Here is a 25,721-nt window from a genome sequence, read left to right as displayed (position 1 = left end):
TAGACAAGCTACTATTTTTTATATATTACCTGCATCATGGACGTTTTCTAAATAAGGGTGGATTTTATATTTTTGGGATTGTCATACTGATTCAGAAGGAGGTAGGAAGTAAATATTGCGGTATCAGAATTATATTTTTTATTTCACATTTACAATTAAGTATAAGTATTTACAAAAATAAAAATCGTACAAAACAACATTTTAGACTCCAAATTGTGGGCCACCATTCAAAAACATTTTTGATATCATTGAAATACATTTCTAAAGTTCAATAAAACTTCGTGTAATGAAAATATTTTTATATTATTTTGAATAAATATCTGTAATGGCTAATCCGGTGGTGGTGAGTTAACGAGTTTCTCATAATGTTGCGGACATGTCTTTCAGCCAAGTCCCATCACAAACTTTGGTATTTGGTAGGCGACTTCAGGTAATTTCATTATCATTGACATCCTGTAATATATCAGTAACAATTGTTTTATAACAATCCAATAAGTGAGTCATAGGTTCGTAAGTCATATTATGTAGGTACATGAAACGTTAAACATGAAAATTATACATATGTAGACCATGTGTTTTTTATGTTATTTTAGACGTTTGACAAAAAAGTGTGGAAATATTAAATTATCATATTATGTTAATTAGTCACATTCGAAAATTAAGGCCTGTTCCATAAGGGCAGCAACAAGGGTCCATTCTATCCATCACCTCACGTCTGGTCTCTACGCCGTCGCGCATCGTCTCGTCTCGTATTCTCCCTTACTACCAGTAGTAAGTTAATTTTATTACCTACCCTTCTTACTACGCCAGTATTAAATGTAGTAATCGATAGTACTATATACATAGATAAGAGATACCTTTCTTCCCTTGTCTGCATTAGTATTAGGTACCAACCTTATGTAGCTAACGTGCGGGATATACATATCCATCACCGATCATACTTGCTGTACAATAGGACTAGGTCTGCATACAAAGAAAAGTAGGTTAAATAAAGCTTAAAAGTACATGTCTTGTAGAAAGTACTACTACTTGTTTGCATCACTCAAGTACCTAGGGGTCATCTACGTGACTGATTTACGACCAATATTATTTTACAGTAGACTACCAAAATGTTTCCTAATTATAGCCTATAGAGTACAGAAAATATTCCGATCGTATCGTATCGTAAACCCATCTCCGAAGTACTCTGTATAATACGTATTTGAATCATGCAAGCAAAAGGCATTCTATGATATGTATATCTTTTTATTCTACGATTACTATTTGTACTTAAATGCCTGACATTATGTAAGTAGTAGATTTACGATCCTCACCACCTTTGATATTGTAAAGAAATTAGTAGGTATATTTGTGTATATTTTAAATGATTTCAGATCAGAGTTATAAAACATATACTAGCGGCCCGTCCCGGCTTCGCTCGAGCGGACCACTTTCACCATTTAGGTATATGAATCAGACCTATCAAGTGTGCCTACGTATAAAATTTCATCAAAATCGGTATTTTGTGTTCTGTGATTTCTGTAGGTACTGTATTATACAATGAACTAAACGTATTGTGTGGTTTACCTATCTTTTTTCAAATGTCATTTAGTCAATTCACTAGTCGTTATAATAGCTTCCACCAACAATCTCGCTTTATACAAAGCATTTCATGTATACATAAAGTTTTGGTTTCATTGGAATATTAGGTAGCCACCTAATCAATTACAATTCTGAGTCTTTGAAAGCTTGTAGTTGCAGTAGTTAATAATGGTAATTGACAGCAACATAACCTAAAGCGCTTGCGTCATGCTGATTCGTAGAGTAAACAATTTCCACCAGCCCATTACTACAGCGACACATTACTCACGAGACAGACAATCCGTTATAAAACCAAGCCCGCCAGGTCTGCGGCGCCGGCGCAGCGCCGTCGATGCGGGCCTCGATGTGTCCGCAGAGCGCGCGGCGGTCGTGCGAGCGTCCCGACCGCGCGTCGCACACCAACCGCTTGCGACATTCCCCATCGCAAGTGCCTCGACGAGGACTGTTCTTAAAGTAGTGTCTGAAATTGGAAATTATTTATCATTTATATTCCTGCTGAAAAGTCTTCTCGTTTGATACATTTCCTAAATTTGATTTGGGTCTAATGATAATCCATTCAGTAATGGATTAGATTCCTCTCTTGAGGAAGGAGATCAAATCATTTCGCGAGCACAATATATACGCAGAAAAAACTCTTCTCTGCTATTGAATGTAGCAGTACTAGGACATTATGAAAATGTATATAGTCAATATTACTTATAATATAGGTTGAAAAGGTCGTCGCGGCCAGTCATCTCGTCAATAAACTTGTCCCAATCAGCCGGGCGCAGCGCTTGCATGGAGTAGGCCGACCGCGCAGAGTACAGCTTGTACCAGATCGGGTACCCGAACAGGTTGGCTTCCTTCAGGTTCATGATCCACGTCTCGTGGTCGATTACTTGCTGGAAAAGTGCATTGATCAGTATCAATTATACTAAATTTATTCAATTGCTTCTTCTTCATTTTCTATCAGATAAAGAGGTAGTGTATCTGTAGTCCTATATAGGAATATTTGGTTTACTAACTACTACCCTAATGTGCTCATGAACCGCATCTGTTGTTAGATATATTTACGCTTGCTCGGTACTTTTGTACGTACTAACTATTAATCATCATATAAAAACAATTCATTTTATTACTTAAATATTGAGAGACTTTTATTATACTCCCACAGAGCTGCTTCTCTGACCTGCATCGCCATATATGCAGGTTTTTTAAGACCGCCAGGCAAGTGTCATGTGCATGCTAATTTTGCAATCTTTGCAAGACATTTTAATCGGCCTTGTGATAATGTCAAAACGGTGTGTTACATAAACGTACTCTCGTCGTAGCCTCGTGGTCTCCGTCCACGTAATATATTCGGTACCCCAGATTCAGGTCATAGTACGGCGACACTGATGGACCGACATAAGCTATGCTTGTAGCTCTACCTGTAAAGGAAAAATATATGAATTTAAAAGATGCATGAAAATCGATAACGTGTATTACTCTCAAATTAGGGCTTAATTACGCAATTATTTTCAATGAATTGTGTGGTTAAATATGTACTTACTTAGAACAACCTTATTAAAGTTTGCCAAATATTCGCTCATACTTTAATCTAGGGACCATTCATTCTTTTATTCATTCATTATAGTCACTGTTCTTGACTGTAAACTTTTCTACTGACGCCTTTAACGAAGTAAAAACACTTACCAAGATCATTTGGATCATAAAAAACTTCAAACTCATCGTAATGAGTGTGTCCGAAGAATTGAGCAGTGATAGTCGCTTCGTATCGGTTAATAATTGCGTAGTAGTTTCTACTCCATATTTTCAAGCAGTCTGAATGTCCAGGCGGTATGTGGCCTATCAGGTGCACTTTCTCTCCACTGAACTCAGCTGATTGCAATTCGTATATAAGCCATTGCAATTCTGTCGCTGGATCTGTGCTGTTCATTAATAACCACCTGGAAAGCAAAAAAAAATTAACTTCAACAATTCTAAACTAACGATACCTACTCACTTGAAATGTTTAGTGTAGATTTTAGTATCAGCTAATACTGAAATTTATTGACGGCAGCAAAGATGAAATTGGCGCAAAGCTTCTTTTGATTCACGATCTAACGGCGCCACAACCTGGCTTAATTTGCGAATAGGTAAGTAACACCACTTAATATTAATTTATTTGTTAATAATGTACTAATACCAATTCTTGTTGTTGCAGTAGTTCATGTTGAGGGATATGATGCGGAAGCCAGGGCGCACGAGCACGGAGTAGAAGGCGCCGCGCCGGACCGTGTGCGAGACTCCAGCGGGCAGCCAGCGGCGCCACTGCGCGTCCAGCTCGTTGTATAGCCAGGAAATACTAGACTCCGGGGACGAGATGAAAGGCGGCGGGAAGCTGGAGCGACAGAGAAAATCTGAGCATTCCTGAGGAGACTTGACGTCCGTAAGTATACCTTTCAGTATTTTCAAAACACATGTAAATTCAACTTTGTGTTGCTGCGGCTTATTTCAAAATATAGTTATATTATTATTCACAGTAGATACTATATCGCCATCTACTTTACAAAGCGCCATTGACTATCAAACTTTATCTTATTATACTATTTTAATATCTACGGGAATCTAGTACTTTGGGGATAAAAAGTACCCTATGTGTTTATCCACCTATCAGCCAAACATACTCATCAACTTTGGCCTTTAAAGTGGGGTTTATAATTTTTAACGAGATACTAAAGAGAATGAACATCCAGACGGAAAAATATTATCAAAATAAGTATTTAACAAAACAACAATGCAATATAATAACAAAATATACATATTTAAATGTGTACTGCGAAGTATAACAAGTTATTATGTTACATTCTAATTATTTAACTACTCGTTACGCGTTGTGCAGGTACCTACAACCGGAAGTCATTATGAGTGTAGACTGGAAAAATAGTATCCACGGATACACGTGTAGTAATTAATAATAAATATTTCAATAGCAAATAGTACCAATGATTAAACAAATAACGAAGTGACTTGTATTTTGAATGCGACAGCTATCTCTACACTGTCACGGGAGTGACCACAAAAAATATAATCTTGCCACATGCTTTCAGACGTAATTATTCCACACTGACGAAGTCGCGGGTATACAGCTAGTGTTGTTGGTCATATGATTGTCTAATACATTAACGTATAAAAATGATTTAAGTATTAGTAACCTATTGACTGGAGAAGCCTCGTGGTTGCCTAGAGCAGGGAATATAGGGACTCCAGGAAACATGTCCGACATTTGAGCGACCGTCTCTTGCAATACTTTTAAATTTTCTTCTCTCGTTTGGTTCCACACATCGTGAGGTGGCAGATCGCCTGTCCATAATATGTAATCGATATCCTGAAATTGAAAAAAATAATAGATGGTTCGTCATTAAAATGTCACCTTCACACCGTACTTCCTGCTCTTTTCCTAGTAATCTTATAAACATTGATAATGTTATAGAGTTTTGCGATGAATCGCGAGCACGTTAGAATGAATTTTCAGTATATAAACTGAACATTCTGACGTTATGAAAGGTTTTGATACTTATTTCAAAGCTATGTAATTCAAGATCTAAATTATTGAGTCAAACCTATGAACTACCTACATTGTGTGTGTCAGCTATGTGCTTGAGCATGTGGTCTATGGTCCGTTTCGGTGTGTCGCACTTGCGGTAGTCGCCCCAGCGACCGGCGCCCCCGCCGGGGGTCATCACAGGCCCGCTCGACGCCCGACAGCACAGCGGCTCATTGCATTCCGCATTCGCACCTGCAACACGCAATTATGTCGCGATCCAAACACGCAATGGTGATGGAAAAACACAAGAGACCTTCCGGTCTGCGTAACGTTAATTGCCAGACCAGCAGGATATACGAGTAGGTACAGTCATTGAGGGATTGGATTTTGATTTGGATTCCTACCTGCCAGATTCAGATAATGAGATGCTTTTTGCATTAGCTAAGTTTGCTATTTGTTTTTTGTTTTTTACTGAGAACAATGAAGTGAAGGTAGTGATGGCACCACCTATAGCGGTGCCGGTGGCGGTAGCACCTTCAAACATTCAGCTTTACCTTCTGCGTAGTAGGGATCAAAGTGAGTATCCGATATCTGCAAAACTTTGAAGGTAGGCGCCTTGTCCACCGGGACGTCCAGAGGTCGAACTTGGGGCTTCGGAACCGGCGGAAACGACACTTCCCATTCGTGGTAAGGGTTGTACACGTCCCCGCAAGCGTCACCAATCACGAAACTGCATATCTCGTTAGGACCAATTGTTATACGCTTCAACACGTATACAACCTCACTCTGAAAAGTATTATTTAGTATTCAATTTTATATTTTATACCATGAAAACTAATTAAAAGACGAATTGATTTTATTGGTTGAATAAATACCAAGAACAGTGCGTGCGCTTTGATAGATGAATACTTTTTCAGTAATGCAATGCATGTTATATATTTTTCCGTTGATAATATACGTCCTAAGTTTGTCAAGAATTTGCAGTTGCATTCTCTTAAGCATTTTCGTAAGGGCCAAAGATGAAAATAATTATCTTACTCCAAAAAGTCTCGTGACGCCTTCACATACGCGAGTCGACTGAATGTTGAGTGAAACGCAGAATTGAAAGATCATTTTGACGATTTCTTCTTTACTTTTACCAAGTCTGATGTAGTGCTGTAACAGTCCTGCACCCGCTTTGCATGCCGTACACGACACTTTCGACATAACGGAAGTTTCCACTTCATAGTAGACCTGTTTTAAATTCAGTAATTTTAATGCCTTATCCACGAATAAAGGCAAGTTTGAACTCTTGTCGTTGTCCCAGAGGAGTCGAGAATAATTTCTTTTTAGAGCAGCCATGTGAGCGATCAGTTCTGTTTCGTTAGCTGAAGGCGGCAGCTTGTGCGTGAAGTTGGCAGGCATAAAAAATGGCACCTCGTGGCGAGGTGACTCGGTCCAATTCCAATTGTCCATAGGAGGCCTCCATTTTATTAAGGCTTTTCCAGATTTATTGGTTTCTTCAAAAAATATAGGACTACCTGTAACAAATAGGTATGCGAAGGTTTACCACTGAGATTTAATTATTGCTGAAATAAAATCACGGTAGTTTGATTTCAGTGGCGTCAGAGATATGATGAAACTAAACGATTGTAAAAATCGGCCGCAGACATCAGTTATGTGGTATAACTGATGTCTGCGGCCGATTTACAAAACCTATAGCTATGGCTAACAATTTGCATTTTTATAGCCAAGCCATCGAATTAAATTAGCCTTTGTTGTTTTATTAAGCTGTTGTGACATGAAACTAATGATTGAAACCACTGTTATTGTGTACTCACACCGCAAGTGACAAACCGCGAAATGACTCACCTGATATCACCACAATAGCTATTGATACAACTACTTGCAGGAGCCATGATATTCTAATGATCATAACTGAATGAAGAGAAGAGGAAGTGCCTGGAACAAACAATCAAAAAATATTACATTAGTTTTTATGCAATTTTATTATTACTTGATAAGGAAATATTTGAACATACATAGATACACACGTAGAAACCTGTTAAGAAGCTATTTGAAAATCTACATAAGAGGCTATATTTATGTCGTTGATATCCGCAAGGGAAAGAACACTCGTAATAACTATTAACTAGATAACCAATAAATTTTATCTAGGTTCTAATTTCATTGGTACTTGCCAAAATCATAAATCTAGTACTGTGGATATACAAATAAAACAAATAGTATTTCATTTATACCCTTACCGTATGGTAGGCAAAGGTATAAAAAAATTAGCCTAAGGCTTAACTAGTTAAATTATTATTATGGTTATATTATTAAATATTATATTAGTTATATTATTAAATATTATATTAGTTACTTTTGTTGATGTCATCTATGCCAGCTGAGCAAGTAATCCAAGAGAAAGGGGAAAATTCATTTTGTGAGTAAATTCCAAAACAAAATATGAATACCAGGAAGACACTCGTTAAACTCGGAAACTAATCATTATTCATTACCTATATTTATGACTCATAAATATTATAAACAATTTATTACTGGCCCACGGAGTCCCGCTTAATCCACAAGAATTACTAATAAAAATTCTAGTTATTCCTTATGCTGCTTTCCAATCCCAGGAACATAGAAAAATCACAGAGAAAGTAGGTTAACCGAACGATGCGCGACCTGATAGTGTTATGATGCTCATAATTTATATCTTGACTTTGTTATGCGACATTATGTAAGTTTTTAAATTGTTAGAGCTGCCTGCTGTGTGATGATATATAATAGCTACGTATTTGTGTGAGGTATGATATGTTGCGCATATAACCATTCGGATGCGGTTATTTGCATAAATATAATTTTGCCACAGGATGAGGGCAGAGTTCAAAAAAATTTCAATTTATTTTCCGACCATTGCCTCCTGAAGTCAAATACTTTGACTCCTTGCTATTACTTATAGATGTTAATCGTACTTTACTCGGATAGGAATACTAAATTTAAGTAATTTAGAATAGTACCTATACCTACTTTATTTTTTTCTCAATAATTTCTCATCTACCTAGTCAATTCATTGTAACGGGGATACAGTTCCGAAAAAATATCAAACTAGGTACACAAAATTCTTGGAGAAAGAATTTCACACAAGATTGTCAATTTAGAAACACAGAATTTATAATAGAAAGTACACCAAAGGAATGACTATTACTTACAAAAGTCCTTGTCATTCAAATTATGCATTTTATCTCTATATATATAGTTACTATGTATAGTTTTCCCACACATAAAATGAATACGTATAAAATAAAAACAAGCATAAAACAATGATAGGCGCTACAAAAGTAACTATTCAACTGATCGCCTTGTGAAAAGCATAGATACTATTTTTCAGGGTAGGTACTGCTTCTTCTCAAGAAGTGCTGACTTGATGTCAAGGTTGATACGCGTGCCAATGGTCTAACAACTACGGATGCCGAAAACCGTGCTAAATGGAGCAGAAAAAGTAAGAAGGCGAAGTACGGACGCTCTATAGCCGAGGAAAAAGCCAGGAAGATGTTCAGATGAGACTATTTTTCAGTTTCAGATCTATTTTTAGTTTCAGAAAAGGGAGCATTTTGTACTGAAAATGAAAACATACACAGTTACGAAAGGATATATACGGACTTACATGCCAACAGTATTACGTAATATTATGGAATGTGCACTACAATCCTTGCTGTGCAGATCCGTATGTTTTTTTATGAGTCAGCAGATTTTACTGACGCGGACGTGGTGCCCCACCGCCACTTTCTCCGCGCTTCATTGACTTTGCTGGAAAGTGACGGTGGTATCGCACAGCTCACGCTGCCTCGCTTATTTATTGTACGTAACTCTTTTGCGACAATCAATTTAGTCTTGTTTGTTGATCTTACTCTTTAGCACATCAGAAATTGTCCAGTGCTTAGTCAGGTAGTTGCGCAGTAGCAGGTAAAATTAAGATTTTAAAAGTTACGTTTTTTTTTACAACAGACGGTTTCCCTAAATTATTAATTTAATATTATTTAGGAAGACTTACAACTGAGTAACAAACATGTCTACAGAATGTCGTTTGTTATGTAATACTGAAAGTCGAACCACTCAAGGATTACCGGTGTTATCCATCCAAACCGACCCACTTTCTTGCAGATTGGATCCAATTTTGCTTACATTCCTTTATTGTTTTGGCAATGTGTTCATTCTATATATTTTTTTAAACATTGTTAACATGTATAACCCCAATTATTAAATCGGGTCAGTCAGAGATAGTAGTATACAGGGTTGTGTATTCATGCAAATCACAGGTAGGGTTATCTGTGATGCAAATGTATTTAGATGATGCAGCTGAATTATACGAGTGTGTCTGATGGTGTGGTACAGCGTAGAATGATAAAGTGTTTATATAAGTTACGTAGTAGTTGAAGTCAGTCGCTTACATAATACATATTTACAAACAATTAGAATATCGAAAGCAAAATAACTGCATAATCTAGTAATCTATTTTATAGGACCGCAGCCGAGGCACATATTAGATCTTATCAATTTCTATTTTATTCCGGTTTCGTACTCTTGTCTAGATTTCTACCATAAGTACGTAGAGAAACATGTTTGTTAGTGTTGCCAATTCTCGCAGTTTATCACAGATATATTCCACTAGAAACGTACTAAAACAAAAGGAAAGTTCTATAAAGAAAAAAAACTTAATCTTGTAGGTTTTGATTGGATCATACAGATCATGCTAGTGAGTGATGACATGGCAATAAATTAAAGTTTATCATCATAATATATATACCTACATATAACGGCGACACTTATCTTCCATCATTCATACGTTGAGTTTCACTTATATTTGGTTTATATATCGATAATAGAGAGAGCATCGAACAAATGAATTTGTTCAACGATGTATTCAGAACTTTCAAATTCATGAAAATACATAACAAAGAAAGCAAAACATACAAGAATAGAATGCAAAGAGGAATTGCATAAAAGTGTTTGCAAATGCATAATCCCCGTGAGAATTTAAACGACATTCGTATTTATTAAAACCGTATAAGCGGTTTATAAACTTTCATTACATAGTTATAAGAAAAGAAAACATTTCTCATTACATCATAGTATACATAACTTTTAGTTATTACAGATTTAGATTATATTTTTTTCTATGCCCTAATTTCTATTGACAAAGGTAAAACTCAGAGCCATATTCAATTGGAGATCGCAATATTTTCAATAGATTTTCGCGTACGTCAAACAGATAAATTAATTTGTAAGAATCGTAAAAGAATATAACATCGATCTATTCAAAAAATGTTGATAAAATAAGTAATGTTGGTTCATTGGTCAGATAAGCAATTCAATACTTATTGCATCACAAATTTCGTTACGCTCTTAATAAATGGCCTGTCATCATGACGTACACGTGTTTCGCCTTTTACTTTCTGGATCAGGTCCTTGCCCGGCTCCAGACACCCTTTATACTTTCATCTAGTTCATCGAACTCACTTTCACCTACCAATAATACTATTGTGTGTGCATTCTCATCGGAATGCACTTCCATCATATTTTGTTAGCACTTCCACTATCATCGCCGTATGCTTCTACGCGCATGTGATGAGTCTCGATTAAATTCTGTGTAATCTACTTACTCATTGCCGAATAGCATATTTTTAGTTAGGTACACTAGGAAAGCCAGAAAAAAGTTTACGTAAATCTTGCTAAGAGCGAAATTGAAATAATAACCACTTCTTTCATTTCTTTTTATGCTTTTTATCGATCTTATAATCATCGTTACAAAGTTTACTAACTAGCTGATGCCCGCGACTTCGTTCGCGTGGCCGAACAATTTATGGTAAGGAGTCAAAATTATTAGGGAAATTTAATTGTACAGACAACTGTAACGATACATATACATACAGAAGATGCTAATTAGGCTGAAAAAGAATATTTTCTATAGTTTAGCTGCACTATTATGACTCTTCAGGTGTTCTTGTTCTTCAATTTTTATACCTCAACAGAAAATGCTCAATAGGCTGAATAACTTTTGTTAAGGCGTCAACTTCAATATTTCCTATAGTTTAGCTGTACCATCATTGTTCTCCATCAGGTGTTCCAGTTTTCAAAATCATTTATACCCTATATGTTGCCCATGCTTAATAGCTATACAACAAAAAAGTTTCATTCAAATCCGTTCAATAGATCCGGAGATTAGTGTGTACAACAGACATACAGACTTTTTTTCAAAATTCTTATTCTACTACTGTTTCTACATCGCCCTAAATTATTTTTTTGGAATTATATTAAATGTACAGACACAACTTTTTTACTGTTTTATTATATGTAGGATGTGAAAAATAACTTATATAGTAAGGGGCCGAAACAATAATAAGTTTTTTTTTTTTCTAAATTATTAAATGAGTTGCTGGGTTTACTGTAAACCCTAGCAACTCATTTAATAATTGAGATTTAAAATAAACTTGCTAAATCATAATTTACATGTTTGCTATAAGATTAACAAAGAAACAGAATAGCGAATCCAAAGGCCCTTATGCTTATTATAAGATTTCAATTTACACTAAATTTATCTAATTAATAAAATAAAGACATTGACTAGTGATTTGAATGCATGATATGCGTCAATAGAATTTGATTAAAACGGCACGGCTGGCTAGACACGGAACGTATTGTGATTTTTCTCATTTGCTATTCAGTAGTCGGGTCATACTGGCCAATCTATATATAGTGTTTATTAATAGTATGATTCTCTCGCACCGGGACGCCCGGAAGACGTACAGAGGCCTACAATACAATAACATAAAAACCATTGTGTGAGAATAACAATGTAGGAAACCCTTGTAAATTCTCGCAACGGCTCGTTAAAGGATATTATGGACAAAGGTAAGCATTATTCACCTTGATTTGAAATCGATGTAGGAATCTAAATCGATGTTCTGTCAAAGTAACATCCGGGTAGAAATAATTCAATCAACTGGGCTAAAATTTATACTAATATTATAAATGCGAAAGCCTGTCTGTCTATCTGTTACTCTTACTCGGCTAAATCTTTGGCCCATTTTGATGAAATTTGCTATGCATGTAAATAAAGACCCCGTTCCAAACAGGCTACTTTAAAAAAAATGATTGATACCAAATGACTATATGGGGTGAACGTTTGTATGAAAATCAAGTCTGTTCATATGTAAAGAAATTCATGCGGACAAAAGTTAGTATCTACTAAAAGTATTAGACATATTTTTTTAATGTTCGATATAATGATAATATTAGTTTAAAAAACTATAAATCTCTTACCACAGCTGATCTGAAACTACGCAAAACTTAAAAAGACAATGAATCTACACTGCTAAGACAAGATTAAGAGTCAACTGCTCCGGCCACACTATCATAATTATCATCGTTAATAAAAACAGAGCGCCAGTTTGACCTCATTGGCCCAAAGGCTGATAACCGAACAGAAGTTTCTTTGAGTTTGTGAGGTATGGTACGATGGATATGAATCCCTTTATCTAAATTCATTCAATAAGACATAATTTAAGGCAGCATCTAAGAAGATGGCTGCCTTAACTTGTATAGGTACTTTGAAATGGTTAGTGATAAGAAAAGCAAATCATAACATGGTTCCAACACAGAACGTCTAAAAACATCCCCTAGTCGTAGAATGTAACTCTTTTGCAATGTCTCCTTCGTAATATGCATTGGCACAATGTCTCTTCTTCACATATTTTATGACTTTCGTAAATGTTTATTTTACAACCACTAGTAATTAATGAAAGGTGCAGAACCATGTATTTATGATATTACAACTTTAACGGCATGGTCGTCTCTTAGATAGATAAGAAGTACCTAACTATGACAAGGCTTAGTGTAAACTAAGAATAGCGTGATTGTATTTGCGCACAATATTTCATTTATTTTGTGAACATAGGTTATATGTGTATATTGTGCATAGACCAACAAACAATTCTTATCTAGTAAGTAGACACGGTTAAAATTGTGTCAAATCATTTCGATGTACTTAATCTCTTCTATATTGTTTATTTAGGTAACTACGCTGTATAGATCTATTAGGTACCTAATAATCCGACAAGATAATTTTGTGATGACTTTGCTAAAATGAAATTGTTGTAGATTCATAACCACCTAGAATCGACCCTACAATTCTACACGTCAAATTGATTTATTGACAATAGTGTTCATAAATTATGGTCAATTTAACGTTAGAAATTTAAAACATTTTCACTGGACACTTACCATCAAATTGTGATAGCAATTTTGTACGACCTTCGTTCGGACGAAACAGGTACTCGTATGTGAGGTTGAACCGCATTGCAGCATACACTCCACGTTCTATATATAAAGAGTGAACTCACAAAGGCTAGCTTAAATAATTAACAATTTACATTTTTAGGCCAAAATCACAGTGAAAGTATTGACATAATGTCAAATCGCATTAACGTGCCCAGGAGACTGGCAGCAGTTCCAATATCAATGACAGTAAAACGATAATTATTATTATGAATTTTAGTGTGATAGAAAAACAAACAAAAAACTTGTCATTTATTAAAAAATAAAAATATTTATTTTCGGACAATATGAATCCATTGTGTTAGTAATGTTAAAATCTAATTGTGTTAGTACTTATATTCTACTAGGGATTTGGTAAAAGTATTGAGGTATGAATGTTATTACAATTTTCAATAAAAGTAGATAGGATGTACACGAAGTGACAACTGTGAGAGTTTTTCATGTAAAATTATAGAGTTGTTTACTATAAATACAGGTATTTCCTTAATCGATTTACGTAGATACATGTATATATTTAAACCAAGTATGTATGTTGAGTAGCAAATTCTCAAATTCAACTATAAAATACTCGTAACTATGTGTTCATAATCAACACAAAAAAGCGTTATCAAAATATTAATTTTTATACATGACAAATTGAAATATATCTATCACATACCAGATTGTATCATTATACACGCATTTGGCTCGCGTACGAAACTACAGATTGGTAAAAGCATATAAAGTGTTATATGGATATGTATGGATATATGACACAGCTTTTAAGACTTTAAGTACCTATCATTTCATCAATTGGTTTCCATCTCCGTTTGAGGCCTTCCGACTCCTCGAGCAATAGTTACACCAATCGTTAAAAGCCAGTTTAGATACAACTTGCTTGCAAATCATTGATGTTGCAATAACTAGAAAATGATTAAGAATATTATATTGCAAATTATTTTTGATTTATTAAAAAAGAAGGTTCTAAAGACGCAAAATAAATCAAAATACACACGGATTAATTCTCCTAATAGGAGCTATCAAATACTACCTATATTTGAAATTATCAAAAAACATTACAGTCCTACAAGCAGACTGACATTACAGCAGACTTAGGCAATAAACTAGTCAAATACCGTACGATTATCGCATTCTTTGCATAAATATTATCAATTTTACAAGAAGCCCTATAACGGTTCCTGCTAGGCGCAACGTGTCGACTTAGTATGTGAGTACGACCGAGACTTAGCACTTAAATATAGTGTATTTTCAATTTAGAAATAATGCAGCATTTCAGGCTTTACAAATCTATTATCTGTAAGCTGTTGTTATTAACTACGTCTCCAAACTTAACAAAAATCTTATTTCCTATTCGACCACACATGCCAAGAATCCGGCGTGATTTGACTGCTAGGAATTCTAAGGTCAGAATATTACGCTTGATTGGTGGCCTACTAAAACAGTTTTGAATTAATTTGAACAAAAACTTTTAACCTCTAGAAATTCAAACCTATAAATTCCTAATATGATTATCACATTTTTCAACTGCTTTTCTCCTTTTCCATATCTCGAGTGAACCTAACTTTCCACTTTTGTTGTTGTGATGGCGATTTGACATTAATTTTTTAATCTACCTCGATTTGACATTGTTTATTCACTTATGGCTCCGGCCACGTGGGCCGACTTCCTTTGTCTTTTTTGTTCTATTGGTTCGATTAAGTAATCGACTATTCGCTAAATAAATACTGAATAAGCATAGTGTGCATGTTAACTCAATTCATGAACTGACTCTACCAATGATAATTAGCTAAATACTAGGTATAATAGGTTCAATTCAAAATGTGAAACATCCTAATTGAAAAACGAACTAACTGTAATTTTTTTAAAGTATCTGATCTTTTTTGTAATATTTTGTATATAATACTAAAAAAGAATGCATAATTCGTTACTAAAATAAGCAAGATACATCGACTCTTGGCTGGGAACCCTGGAGATTTCTTTCAGTCTATCAATCAGTCAACTAGGTCACGTGATTTAGTTACAAAAATGCACGAAGAGGTCCCGGCCTTGACCTACATAGACAAACAGCATGAAAAATTCACTCTGTGAAACGGTATCGATACCGATATACTGTAACGTCGAGTAGACACTAAAATTATAGTGTTCACTTTCGCCGCTCACGCTTTGAACGTAACACGAACATAAACTTGAATCACTTAATTTGAGGCAAATTTTGTTCATAACTAACCGTATTATAAACAAATAATCTTGCTAAGTCTGAGGTAACAAACACACTTTCTTTTTTCTATAGCTGATGTAACGGTTGCCTTTTTTTAGGAAATCTATCGTTTATAGTACCCATACTTAGTTAGAATTAGGTACAATTTATTTACCTTTAGGTACAATTTATTTATAGATTACAACTCTGTCGCAGTTTCAACCCGTTATTCTCAATCGCAATTGGTACAACATTTGTAACAATTATTTATTCTGCTATTCTGTGTATCAACTTTGAATAATAAAGCAGTTAAACATATCCATAGCAATTTTGTATTTAATAATAATTTATATTTAGGTATAAGCGCAAGCTGTTTAGTATTCCTTTTCGTTTACGTTTTTCGTCAATTGAAGTAGTAGGTAATTATGTTACGTGTATTTTCGTTTACATTAGATGTAATTGATTTAATGAGAGTGTTGAATTTAAGTGCGATTACAAGTTTGCCTTGAGTTAGTAAAGTAAGACGAGATATATGATTTCTCATATGTTTGGCTGTATTTTTTCTTTTTTTAGGAAGATTAATTTTGTCACTGCTTGAACTAACATTTTATAACACATGTTTCATTCGATTCAGACTCTCAGTCATAATGTTGCGTATTATTCTAAAAAATGTTGTCATTATCCCATATGTTGTAATCTCCCCATATTAGCCTGGAAACATCGCTTCGAACAGCATGGACAATGAATAAATATTATCGTATTAGTTTATTTGGGACATGGCTATTTATATGCAATATAGGTCCAGCAGCCAGCACGAAATCACTTGTGATTCAAGGCACATCGAAATTCGCCGTTAACCTCAATTGAGCAGAAAGAAAGTAGTCACTAAATACAATACGTTGGCATGACATGACTTGGTGGTTTGGGATGAAATATTATATTGTTGAAATATCAATTTGCCGTGGTTAAGGTAATAGGATTGTTACATAATAAATTACGAATACGCTAGTGAATTCATTTGCATATAGATACTCGTTTAATTGTTTTTCCTATGCCTTGTGGTGTGAGTGTGGTCTGTATAATAATTTCACTTTAAACATATGTGACGTATAATGGAAGTGGGCCGGAATTTCAGGGCGTTTAATTTTTTAAATATGGTGGAAAATATTATTTCGCTTTTCTTAGTTAGAATTATCTCTTAAGCGGTGTGTAAAGCAGAACACATTTTTTTTCTCAATTTGTACGGTCGACTGCGAAAGTTGAGACTTTTCCAGCCGATCGTACATCTTGACTTTCCAGCATATACACTTCACAGGTACACACACACAGACATTGATCTCTACACTGATCCTGCCAGATCGACCCTGACATTTGCATCTGCACAGTCCTACCAATATCTAGACAACGAGGAGACTAACCACCTAGACAATGAGGTGTCTGCATTTTATTTTTACGCTGTCTTTACATTAAAAAGTTTTGAATGCACATATAAATATTGAACTGAAGTTATGGCTTATATTCTTTAATTCATTAACGAGTCTACTTAGATTGTGATTATGCAATTATTTATTACATTATAATTCAGACAGCAAATAGCTACTTATCTCCAAATGAATTAAAATAGATGACTAGATTTTTTAATTATGAATGTATAAATAGGTACATCCTTTCGCCCTACCACACATAATAGTTCTCTACCATTAGGCTTATTGTCGTCGTCTCGTTTTATTTAACTACACAGAAAGAATCAACGTAACTGCTTAACTTCTCTGAAGATAGTAACAGTTAAACAATGCGTTAATTTTGAGAACAATAGATATAAAACAGTTAGTTTGAGTGAAATTATCCACAGCTTGTTTAATAAGTAGCGTAACTAACTTTTAATAATTCCTTATTTCCTATGCTATTACAATTCCCAATTGCAAATGTTATTGAAAACGATGCAAACAGTTTATAAATAGAATAATTTGTGACTAATTTTACCTTATAAAGGCTATAAGTATTTTCTATATTATAATTCCTAATTTTAGCCTAAGCAGTAATTAGTAGCAATCCTTGACCAGTTAGGTGGAAAATGTTGTTTTTGCTGTGTTTACAATTCAGATCGTCTTTACAATCGTAACCAATAAAGCGAACAAACTAACAGTCCAGTGCTTGGTGACTCGCTGTCGATTCGATGAGAAGTAGAACGCCTGACTTTCTGACCTACACACACGCACTGACGACACTGGACAGTAAGTAATCATTTGTAAATAAAACTATTACAGCGATGCCTCATTCCTATTGTCTGCTAAACATCATCCTGAGCATAGCTTATTTGATATATAAAAGATAATCGTACCTTAATAGAATAGTGATGACCAGTCCCTCATGGAGTCCGTCCAAAGCTGAAGAAACTTTCGCAGATCAATATATGAACAATAACATTTCACTCGTTTTCGTGCTGAACAAACAAAACGTCGCATTCACATACTATTTTTTTATCGAGAGAAACTGCGCAATGTATGTAGAAACGCGCATATGGATCACTGTGTGTCAGAACACTGAGGTGTGTGTTGCGAGTTCGAGTCCTACCACGAAGTAAGGTGGGCGAGTGACCACAACCGCACGCGACGCGCGCAGTGAGAGTTGTGTCGAGACGAGTCGACAACGGTACGAAAGCCGCGGCTGCATCCACGCGAGATGCTGCACCTGCACTTGCTGCTGCACTCGACAATAGCAGCTGTGGCCACAGCAATGCGGGTAACGCACTCATTGCCGCAACGTGCCGCAGAGTGGAAAAGTGGTGTCAATCGCTGTGAACCCATGTCGCACACCAATGGTCAATGACCAGGATCTTTAAAGCTTTAATTACTATTAACTCATTACAGATTAGATAATAAAAAGAAATAACACGATTAGGAATTAAATAAGTAGCTGTCCGGTTTTCAGCTGGTCGAATTTAACGACATACAAGAATAATAGTTATTAGTTAAAATTTTTGACTAATTAAATTTGTCATTTGTTGAAATAAATCGATATATTAACGAGCCTAGCACTAAAAAACTAATTACTACGAAGTACTTTTCTAATTAGTTTATTTTCGTAGTCATTAGAAAAATCTACTTATATAAATTGAATGACTATGATGATGTATTGAATAGCCAATTATTAAATAGATCTTCCGTTTTAAATAACTGTTATTCAACTGTGGAAAATTCTACAAAAAATAGGTGAACTGTGCAGAGCTTTTTAGAATATTTACCTATTCTTTCTATTAATCCTAATTCGATAATCCCAAGCGGCTTGCCATTTCCATCTCCATTACACACGCGAATCTCCACTTCCATACTAATATTATAATTGCAAAAGTCTGTGTGCCTATCACGCTTTCACGTCTAAACCATTGGGCCTATTCTGATGAATTATACTATGATTATAAAGAGGTAAGTGTTTGTGAGTTTGTATGTTTGAGGCGGGTAATTTCCGAACGAAACTACCGAACCGATTTCAAAAATTATTTGAATATTAGATAGGTACATTTTCCAAGATTGCTATAGGCTATATTTTATCTCAAAATTTACACGGGAGCGAAGCCCCGGACTACATCTTAGTATAAAGTACCAATGATAATTTGTAAGTAAGCAGTACAGTTCAGTTAGAACTTTGTAACATTAACCTTTCACCATTTAAATTTTGTTATTGACAGTAACAACATAAATGTTAAGTACAACAGAAATGAGACTAATTTTGAAGCACGAAAACATTTTTGAATATGTTTGTTTTATAAGTAAGAAGATGGTAGAAAATGTTTTTTACTTTTCCTGTATACTCGTAAGTTTTTTCCGGGGATGGTTACCACTATTTACCAAGGATATGAATATCTTAGGGATAAATCGTAAGTAAAGTATATTACGTATCGTATGAACCCTTATTTTTATAAAGATATTAATTACTAAACCTTTGCAAAGATCCCTAGATCCAGCTGACACTTGAGGTATCGTAACAGATGGCCGCATGGCAGCCAACGTAAAAACGCGTCATTCTTGGCTGAGCACGGACCTTGGCCCTAGCTCCAGCTCACGCTACCCCATCGGTTATCCCTTACCCACGTTCCCAGCAATGTATTCTCGTCACTATCACACATTGGTACGGTACCCTGGGTGCCAGTGTTGGTGTAAAGTTGTTTAGACGTTGTCTCGGCAACGGCAGTCCGATAAACGCACGCCGCGTTCCAACAAGCAGACGTGCACGAAAGCTTCCACGCGACAATATTGTTTTAAGTTATAAATTAAATCTATGTGCTGATAAAATAAATCACGAAGAATAATATGTAAGTAACTGTTGTGTTCTATCTATAGGTATACAACACACACACACACACGCAGAACATTTTCATGTCAGCTGATTGTATTGTACTGGAGCAAACCTGAATTTCAGTTGACCTAGAAGTTGTTCTTGACCTGCTCATGTGCCCACTTACTATTTACTTTAAAACTTAGAACGCCATTTTTCACTATGATTTATCGCTAATACAAGTGCAATGTCACTATTTCATTCATACACTTATTCGACTTCGCTGCGTGAAATTGTAATAAAATTATACAAAATATTATATTAATTATATTACACATAAAATTTGTTATTTTTTCATGTAGCACTTTTATTCAAGTTTAAAATGTTGTTACCTACGTGATACTTTCCCGTGCGGTTGGTCCGAATAACTTTATACTGACTTTCATCACTTATTATTTGCTTATCTGAAACCGATCCACTACACGTTATATAACTTGAGTGTCAACAATAATCACAATATTTTATCAGTTTATGTACTATGTTAATATAAATTTTCTTATATGCGCAGTATTCAATAAATATTTGTATTAGGTATATTAATTTAATATATAATATGCAATACTGAAGTGTAGTACCTACTGCCAAATTTGAGTAAGATACATACGGTTTTATAATAATTTCATCATTTTAATTTGTACAATTTAACTTTAGATCTCTTTGCCGATTTAGATGGATGTGCGTCGTTAAAGTCTTATTATTTTTTACTGGAAAACAATATTTTTTTCTGGCCTTAGGTACATCAATCCGTGTGCGTAGATTGGGAATATATAATAATATTTCCACGTATTAATTTACATTTAAACCTTTAATTTTAGCGCCTTACGTAAATTTTACTCTGGATGATATATAACTATCGAGACTAACAAAACCTGATATTCCAAAATATATTTTTTAAAAGAGCTTCTTTAGTTAGGTACAATAAGAACCTAACCTAACGAAAGTTCTTTTCTAAAGCTTCATTATCATATGAAGCTTAAGGTTGTTAACTGTATCGCTTACAATGTTAATTGCGTCAATAAAATTTGAACCCACACGACTGATTAAATTACATTCACCCTTCGTAACTGCTCTCAAAACTTTCCTACTACATTTTGTATGTAATATATTGGCGAAATCTGAAATAGAAATTACTAAGTAAGTAACTACATTTATTCTAACCCAAGTTTATTTGTTACAGGTAAATTATTTTTTTTAAACCAAAGGCAGAATGACTTTATCCAATGATTATGATGATCAACTTTCTTCAAAGACTGATATAAATATTGGATCTCCTAATTTGGAATCGTTATACTGTTCGCATCTTTGGTCAAACAGTGATTTACGAAGAGCAATTATAAATTCACCAAAAACAAACAACAAAGAAATTAAATTCTGCTACACATGCAAGGGGAAAATAAGAAAATATGAATTGAAATCACCCAATCAGAGTTTTATGCCAAATGATCATTCCACTCCAACGAGAATAGAAAAAGACGTAATAGCGTTACGAAATGGAATAAAAGACAATAACTTTCCAGACAACTCCCAAATATTTGACGAAATAAACTTAACTTCTGTAACAGAAAAAGAAAGCGACAATTCTAATAAGCGATGCATTCCATCAATTTCTCGTCAGATCGATTCTAGTTTTCGCCAAAAATTTACTTCTTATGAAATGCATCCCAATGAAATTAATCAACAAAGACTTCGAAAAAGTCTAAAGGGAATCGGATGCATAGTTAACTTCTCATTGATTGAGAGCCCAATGAAAAAACGAACACAAATACAAGCCTGCTCAATTAGTTTAATGATAGTAGCGATTATAGTAATAAGTTTTGTTTTGGTGAATTTTACGTCTCCTAATTTTACACGAGCAACAAAAATAGCTAGTACAATTGTAGTGCCAACTCAAAATTTTGAAAGTAATTTAAGTTCTTCGACCGTTACAAATTTCTACTCTAATCCTAATTTATTAACTGAATTAAGTACCACAGAATTCGTCTCAACTATTGAGCCTTCAACTTACACCACTGAAAACATATCATTGAAATCCAGTATTCTATCGAAAATTCGCAAGAATATTAGAACTTATCCAAAGGATGTAAAAAGAGAACAAGTGAGTCAGAAACCTAAGGATATTATCAATAGAGATTTATCGGAAAGATTCTGTTCGTGCCAAACTAACGAAGTTTGTATGTTGGATGAAAACAGTGGAACTTCTGTTTGTAAAAAAGCTATAGACAGCGATGATCCTACTGGTAATTAAACAAGACGTTTATTACGTACCTACCTATAGTTTTGCCGCAATATATACCTAGTTACATTGCCATAGTTTGTCATTATATATAAATAGTGAGAAATTGTTTACAGGATGCGGTGGGCTGTGCGCTCTAGAAACAGAAGCATGTAAACTAGTGGACAGGGTGCGTGGGGTCCGCGTGTGTAGACTGTTGACGTTAGTGACATGTTCAGCTCAAGAGTGGCGTTGCAAGAACGGCTTATGTGTTAAAGCCGATGCGCGATGCGATGGTGCTATTCAATGTTATGATCGATCTGATGAATTGCATTGTGGTAAGTTTATTTTTTTGGACCCACTTATCTCTAAAATCGCGCTTTCCGCCGCGTCCTACTAGGTACTATTTGTGACTACTGATACGAATTTCATGCAAATAATTTGATCTCGGCATTACGAGCGAAACGGTATATAACTTACCTAAATTTATTGTGGCATAGTAATATAGCGTCCGCTACACACACATACTTCCGGAACGTGTTATGTGAATCATTTTAAAAGGTTTGTTTTTATATTTTTTCAGATTGTGATTTAACAAAACAATTCCGATGCGGACATTCAATATCGTGTTTTTCAAATACTAAATTATGTGACGGCGTAATTGATTGCTGGGACGGTTTCGACGAAGTCAACTGTACAGCTGGTAATGAAACTCTTTTCCTAACAAAATCCCTCCAATGTATACTGTGGCCTATCTGGAGATTATTGCTTTGTAATATAGTTACGCCCACATGGAGAAAGCAATGGCAAACCACTCCATCCACTTAATAATGCCAAGAAAGTTGTGTGTTTCATTCCACGTAATGACCACGACCCTCAGCCATGAGGAATACGACTATGAAGAAGAGAATATTGTTAATTAGTTCAATGTTTTTGAAAGGCTAGTGGACAGCCGGTAGTGAAATACTACTAATACTCTAAAAAACAGTTATGAATTTGAAAATTATAACGAGATGAAAATGTTTTCATCTCATTATTATTTTCAAAATTAAGTTAAAAGCATGTGTGACATGTACAAAAATCCATTTAAATACTTATAAATTTGTTTAATTTTTTATTGCGCTACGCTCTCATAGGTATATTTTCTAATCAAAATTAGGCTTATTTTAGGTCAAGTAAGTAGGTATAGTCCGTATAACAAATTTAGTCACAGAAATTGATTAATTAATTAATTTCTGGTGATTTAGCGTAACACCTGAATAAGTAATAATACATACCTATACCTACGACGTTTAGCAACAGTAAAATCAGTCCTACCCGTACCTAAAGCTACCTTTACTCCTCCTAGTAGTACTGTATTTAAATCGCAGTGTACCGTTTTTACAAAACTAGGCTACGTGCTCACTCGAACCTAACGGGACTTCCTATAAAAACTTCCTCTACATCGGAAAACTACTTCTAGCGCAATAATGGTATAATTCGTGTTTACGTACCTTAGTTATATAAAATTACATGAAAAAAATAATACGTAATATCTCGAAGAGGATCTTGATTTTGCGATTTCTCATGACATCATCTATAAATATCTAAAGAATCAGATTTGTTTTATTTCAGAATGTCCAAAGGATCAATTCACCTGTACTGATGGGCAATGTATCCTAGCAACTAGATTTTGCGACGGTTTCGTCGACTGCACAGATGGAAGTGACGAGCCACATGGGTGTGACGGTGGTTGTAGCGCTCATGAAATCAGTTGCAGGAACCACCGCTGTGTGCCTCGGACTGCGCGCTGCGACGGCCAAGACAATTGTGGCGATAATACTGACGAACTACAATGTTCTTAGCACTACTTGTGCGAAAGTGTTTATTTTACTTTTAACTTTCTACATTACGGCAGCACTATACTGTCGGCCATGATCGCCGTCTTTCGACATAAGTAACTACGTTAGTTTTGTATCTAAGTATTCAAGGAAAAGCTAACAATGTAATCGTCTATCGCCTACGATCTTAGTCGATATGTAAAGGACTCATTATAATATAAATTAATTTGGCCATAACTAGTGTGAGTTACTGTAATGTTTGGTTAACACTTTTAAGTCACTATTTATAAGTCTATAGGTATTTAAGTTTTGCGTGTACCTAATCATATTTATTTTATTTATATCCACAGATCATTGTGGAATTGGAAAGGAATCACTTATGTTAATTTTTCCAGATATATTTGTCCCACCTATTTGAAATAAAATACCTACATCGAAGACTAAAATATTTATTTTCTTTACCACAAAGCACAGTAGATAGTTATGTACCTACCTAATATAAATACCTAATTTACCGTTATTTTTTCTTATAAAATACCATTGCAATCATGGCTAAGATGCAATCTAGTCCCCCATCTCCCCATCGCGTGTTCCTTTTACACATTTTCATGCTATGTGCATATATGTAATGCAACCAAGCATGCATTTTATGCACGTTTCTTTTAGGGTATAGGATGTTCGTAGCGTAGGTAAAATACACTAGGGACATTGTAACAGGTTATAGGTTAGCGTATGTTAATATTATTATTTACTCTTCATAGATTCGTAATAGCCGTAATAGGACCGAATTTGCAATAAATTCTGGTAGGTTGATGTGCTGCTGGTTGTAAGACTTTGTACGATTTCATGTTAACGAAATCCGCTCTAATCAAATGCAATAAATACACCATGGTGTTCGTTTCCCATAAAGTCTGAGATCTAAAATAAGTAGGTAGGTACCTATCTGATTTAGGTATAGTTAGAACATCTGTTGGTCGTAAATCGTAATACTTAAATAACTTAGGTAAAAAAGCATTACTCCGCTCTTAAAACCATTGCGATTCATATTTTGGCAGTTCACTACTCCTACTCATAATTTCGACTATATTCAATGAAATTTCTCATACTTACCTATTTATTTATTTACTTACAAAAACGCGCGCACATTCGAGATAAACCGGAATTCATAAACATGCTGGAAAATCTATAGTGTGTTGATTTGAGTGATTATAGTTTTACTTTGAAATATCACTTCTATACTTTTTTCCGGTTTGTGGCTTTATTATTACGCAAAGCTGATCCTGAAAATAATAACACTATTTTAGGTTATGTTTTGCATTATTTGGTCAACTGTGGTCTTATACGGATATAAACTTGATTTCGACTGAAGATCTTACCGGTATGAAGTCCATAAATAAGTCTTCACGTGTGAAGTGTTCCGAGCTTCTTTTTGACCGTTTACTGGCTCGAAAATTTTACAGCGTGAGGCGTATCCCATAGTTTTCGAAGTTTTTTTTATCTTGGAAAACGATTTTTCCCAATATTTCGGCACCCGAATATGCTACATTGTTGTATATGTTCACAAACGAATGCTTACATAATGAAAGGATTAATAAAGTACTCTAAAATAAACGTTTTAATGGACATAGCAAAAGGCGGCAAAGCTTTTGTGTACCTACCAAACATACAGTGATGTACTCTGGCGGGATAAATGTGCAGTAGTAGGTACTCCCTATTAGTTGTATATATTTGAATCAATTTGTGATA

At 34.9% G+C, this 25,721-nt stretch overlaps 2 protein-coding genes across 10 annotated transcripts; one reads left to right on the top strand and one right to left on the bottom strand.

Moving 5' to 3' along the window:
* Positions 1 to 123: 123 nt before the first annotated feature.
* On the bottom strand, positions 124 to 25,484 carry LOC128681166 (uncharacterized protein). 7 transcript variants are annotated; one of them, XM_053764844.2, is made up of 13 exons: positions 25,352 to 25,484; positions 25,106 to 25,255; positions 6,941 to 7,030; positions 6,128 to 6,609; positions 5,644 to 5,875; positions 5,181 to 5,341; positions 4,758 to 4,930; positions 3,749 to 3,943; positions 3,256 to 3,509; positions 2,881 to 2,990; positions 2,278 to 2,462; positions 1,850 to 2,041; positions 124 to 453 (listed from the first exon to the last, which is right to left on the bottom strand). In XM_053764844.2, exons 2-13 carry the CDS (start codon positions 25,146 to 25,148, stop codon positions 384 to 386), a joined length of 2,187 nt encoding a protein of 728 aa, XP_053620819.1. In that variant the 5' UTR covers positions 25,149 to 25,255; positions 25,352 to 25,484; the 3' UTR covers positions 124 to 383. The 7 variants fall into 7 exon arrangements, 6 of the variants coding, with proteins under 6 accessions (XP_053620819.1, XP_053620831.1, XP_053620861.1 ...); XM_053764856.1 differs by lacking the exons at positions 25,106 to 25,255; positions 25,352 to 25,484 and adding exons at positions 895 to 963; positions 13,358 to 13,448; XM_053764886.2 differs by lacking the exons at positions 25,106 to 25,255; positions 25,352 to 25,484 and adding an exon at positions 17,950 to 18,243.
* Positions 11,811 to 24,421, top strand: LOC128681185 (low-density lipoprotein receptor-like). 3 transcript variants are annotated; one of them, XM_053764918.2, is made up of 5 exons: positions 17,811 to 17,842; positions 21,121 to 22,180; positions 22,293 to 22,493; positions 22,739 to 22,858; positions 23,770 to 24,415. In XM_053764918.2, the coding sequence occupies exons 2-5, from the start codon at positions 21,151 to 21,153 to the stop codon at positions 23,997 to 23,999; spliced, it is 1,581 nt and encodes a 526-aa protein (XP_053620893.1). In that variant the 5' UTR covers positions 17,811 to 17,842; positions 21,121 to 21,150; the 3' UTR covers positions 24,000 to 24,415. The 3 variants fall into 3 exon arrangements, with proteins under 3 accessions (XP_053620900.1, XP_053620893.1, XP_053620884.1); XM_053764909.1 differs by lacking the exon at positions 17,811 to 17,842 and adding an exon at positions 19,554 to 19,920 and having other exon boundaries at positions 23,770 to 24,421; XM_053764925.1 differs by lacking the exons at positions 17,811 to 17,842; positions 21,121 to 22,180 and adding an exon at positions 11,811 to 11,986.
* Positions 25,485 to 25,721: the final 237 nt, after the last annotated feature.

Source organism: Plodia interpunctella, chromosome 2 (genome assembly GCF_027563975.2).
Source record: "Plodia interpunctella isolate USDA-ARS_2022_Savannah chromosome 2, ilPloInte3.2, whole genome shotgun sequence".
In the NCBI taxonomy this organism is placed as follows: domain Eukaryota; kingdom Metazoa; phylum Arthropoda; class Insecta; order Lepidoptera; family Pyralidae; genus Plodia; species Plodia interpunctella.
Note: the sequence above shows the minus strand (reverse complement) of the source record. Positions and strands in the feature narration are given on the sequence as shown.

Coding starts and splice junctions, on each gene's coding strand:
- LOC128681185 (XM_053764909.1), top strand. CDS start 21,151: ATGACTTTATCCAATGATTATGATGATCAACTTTCTTCAAAGACTGAT. Junction 22,494..22,738: donor ATCTGATGAATTGCATTGTG/GTAAGTTTATTT, acceptor ATATTTTTTCAG/ATTGTGATTTAACAAAACAA. Junction 22,859..23,769: donor CGAAGTCAACTGTACAGCTG/GTAATGAAACTC, acceptor GTTTTATTTCAG/AATGTCCAAAGGATCAATTC.
- LOC128681166 (XM_053764833.1), bottom strand. CDS start 13,433: ATGCGGTTCAACCTCACATACGAGTACCTGTTTCGTCCGAACGAAGGT. Junction 5,342..5,643: donor TGATCCCTACTACGCAGAAG/GTAAAGCTGAAT, acceptor TGCGTGTTGCAG/GTGCGAATGCGGAATGCAAT. Junction 2,991..3,255: donor TTATGATCCAAATGATCTTG/GTAAGTGTTTTT, acceptor TTTCCTTTACAG/GTAGAGCTACAAGCATAGCT.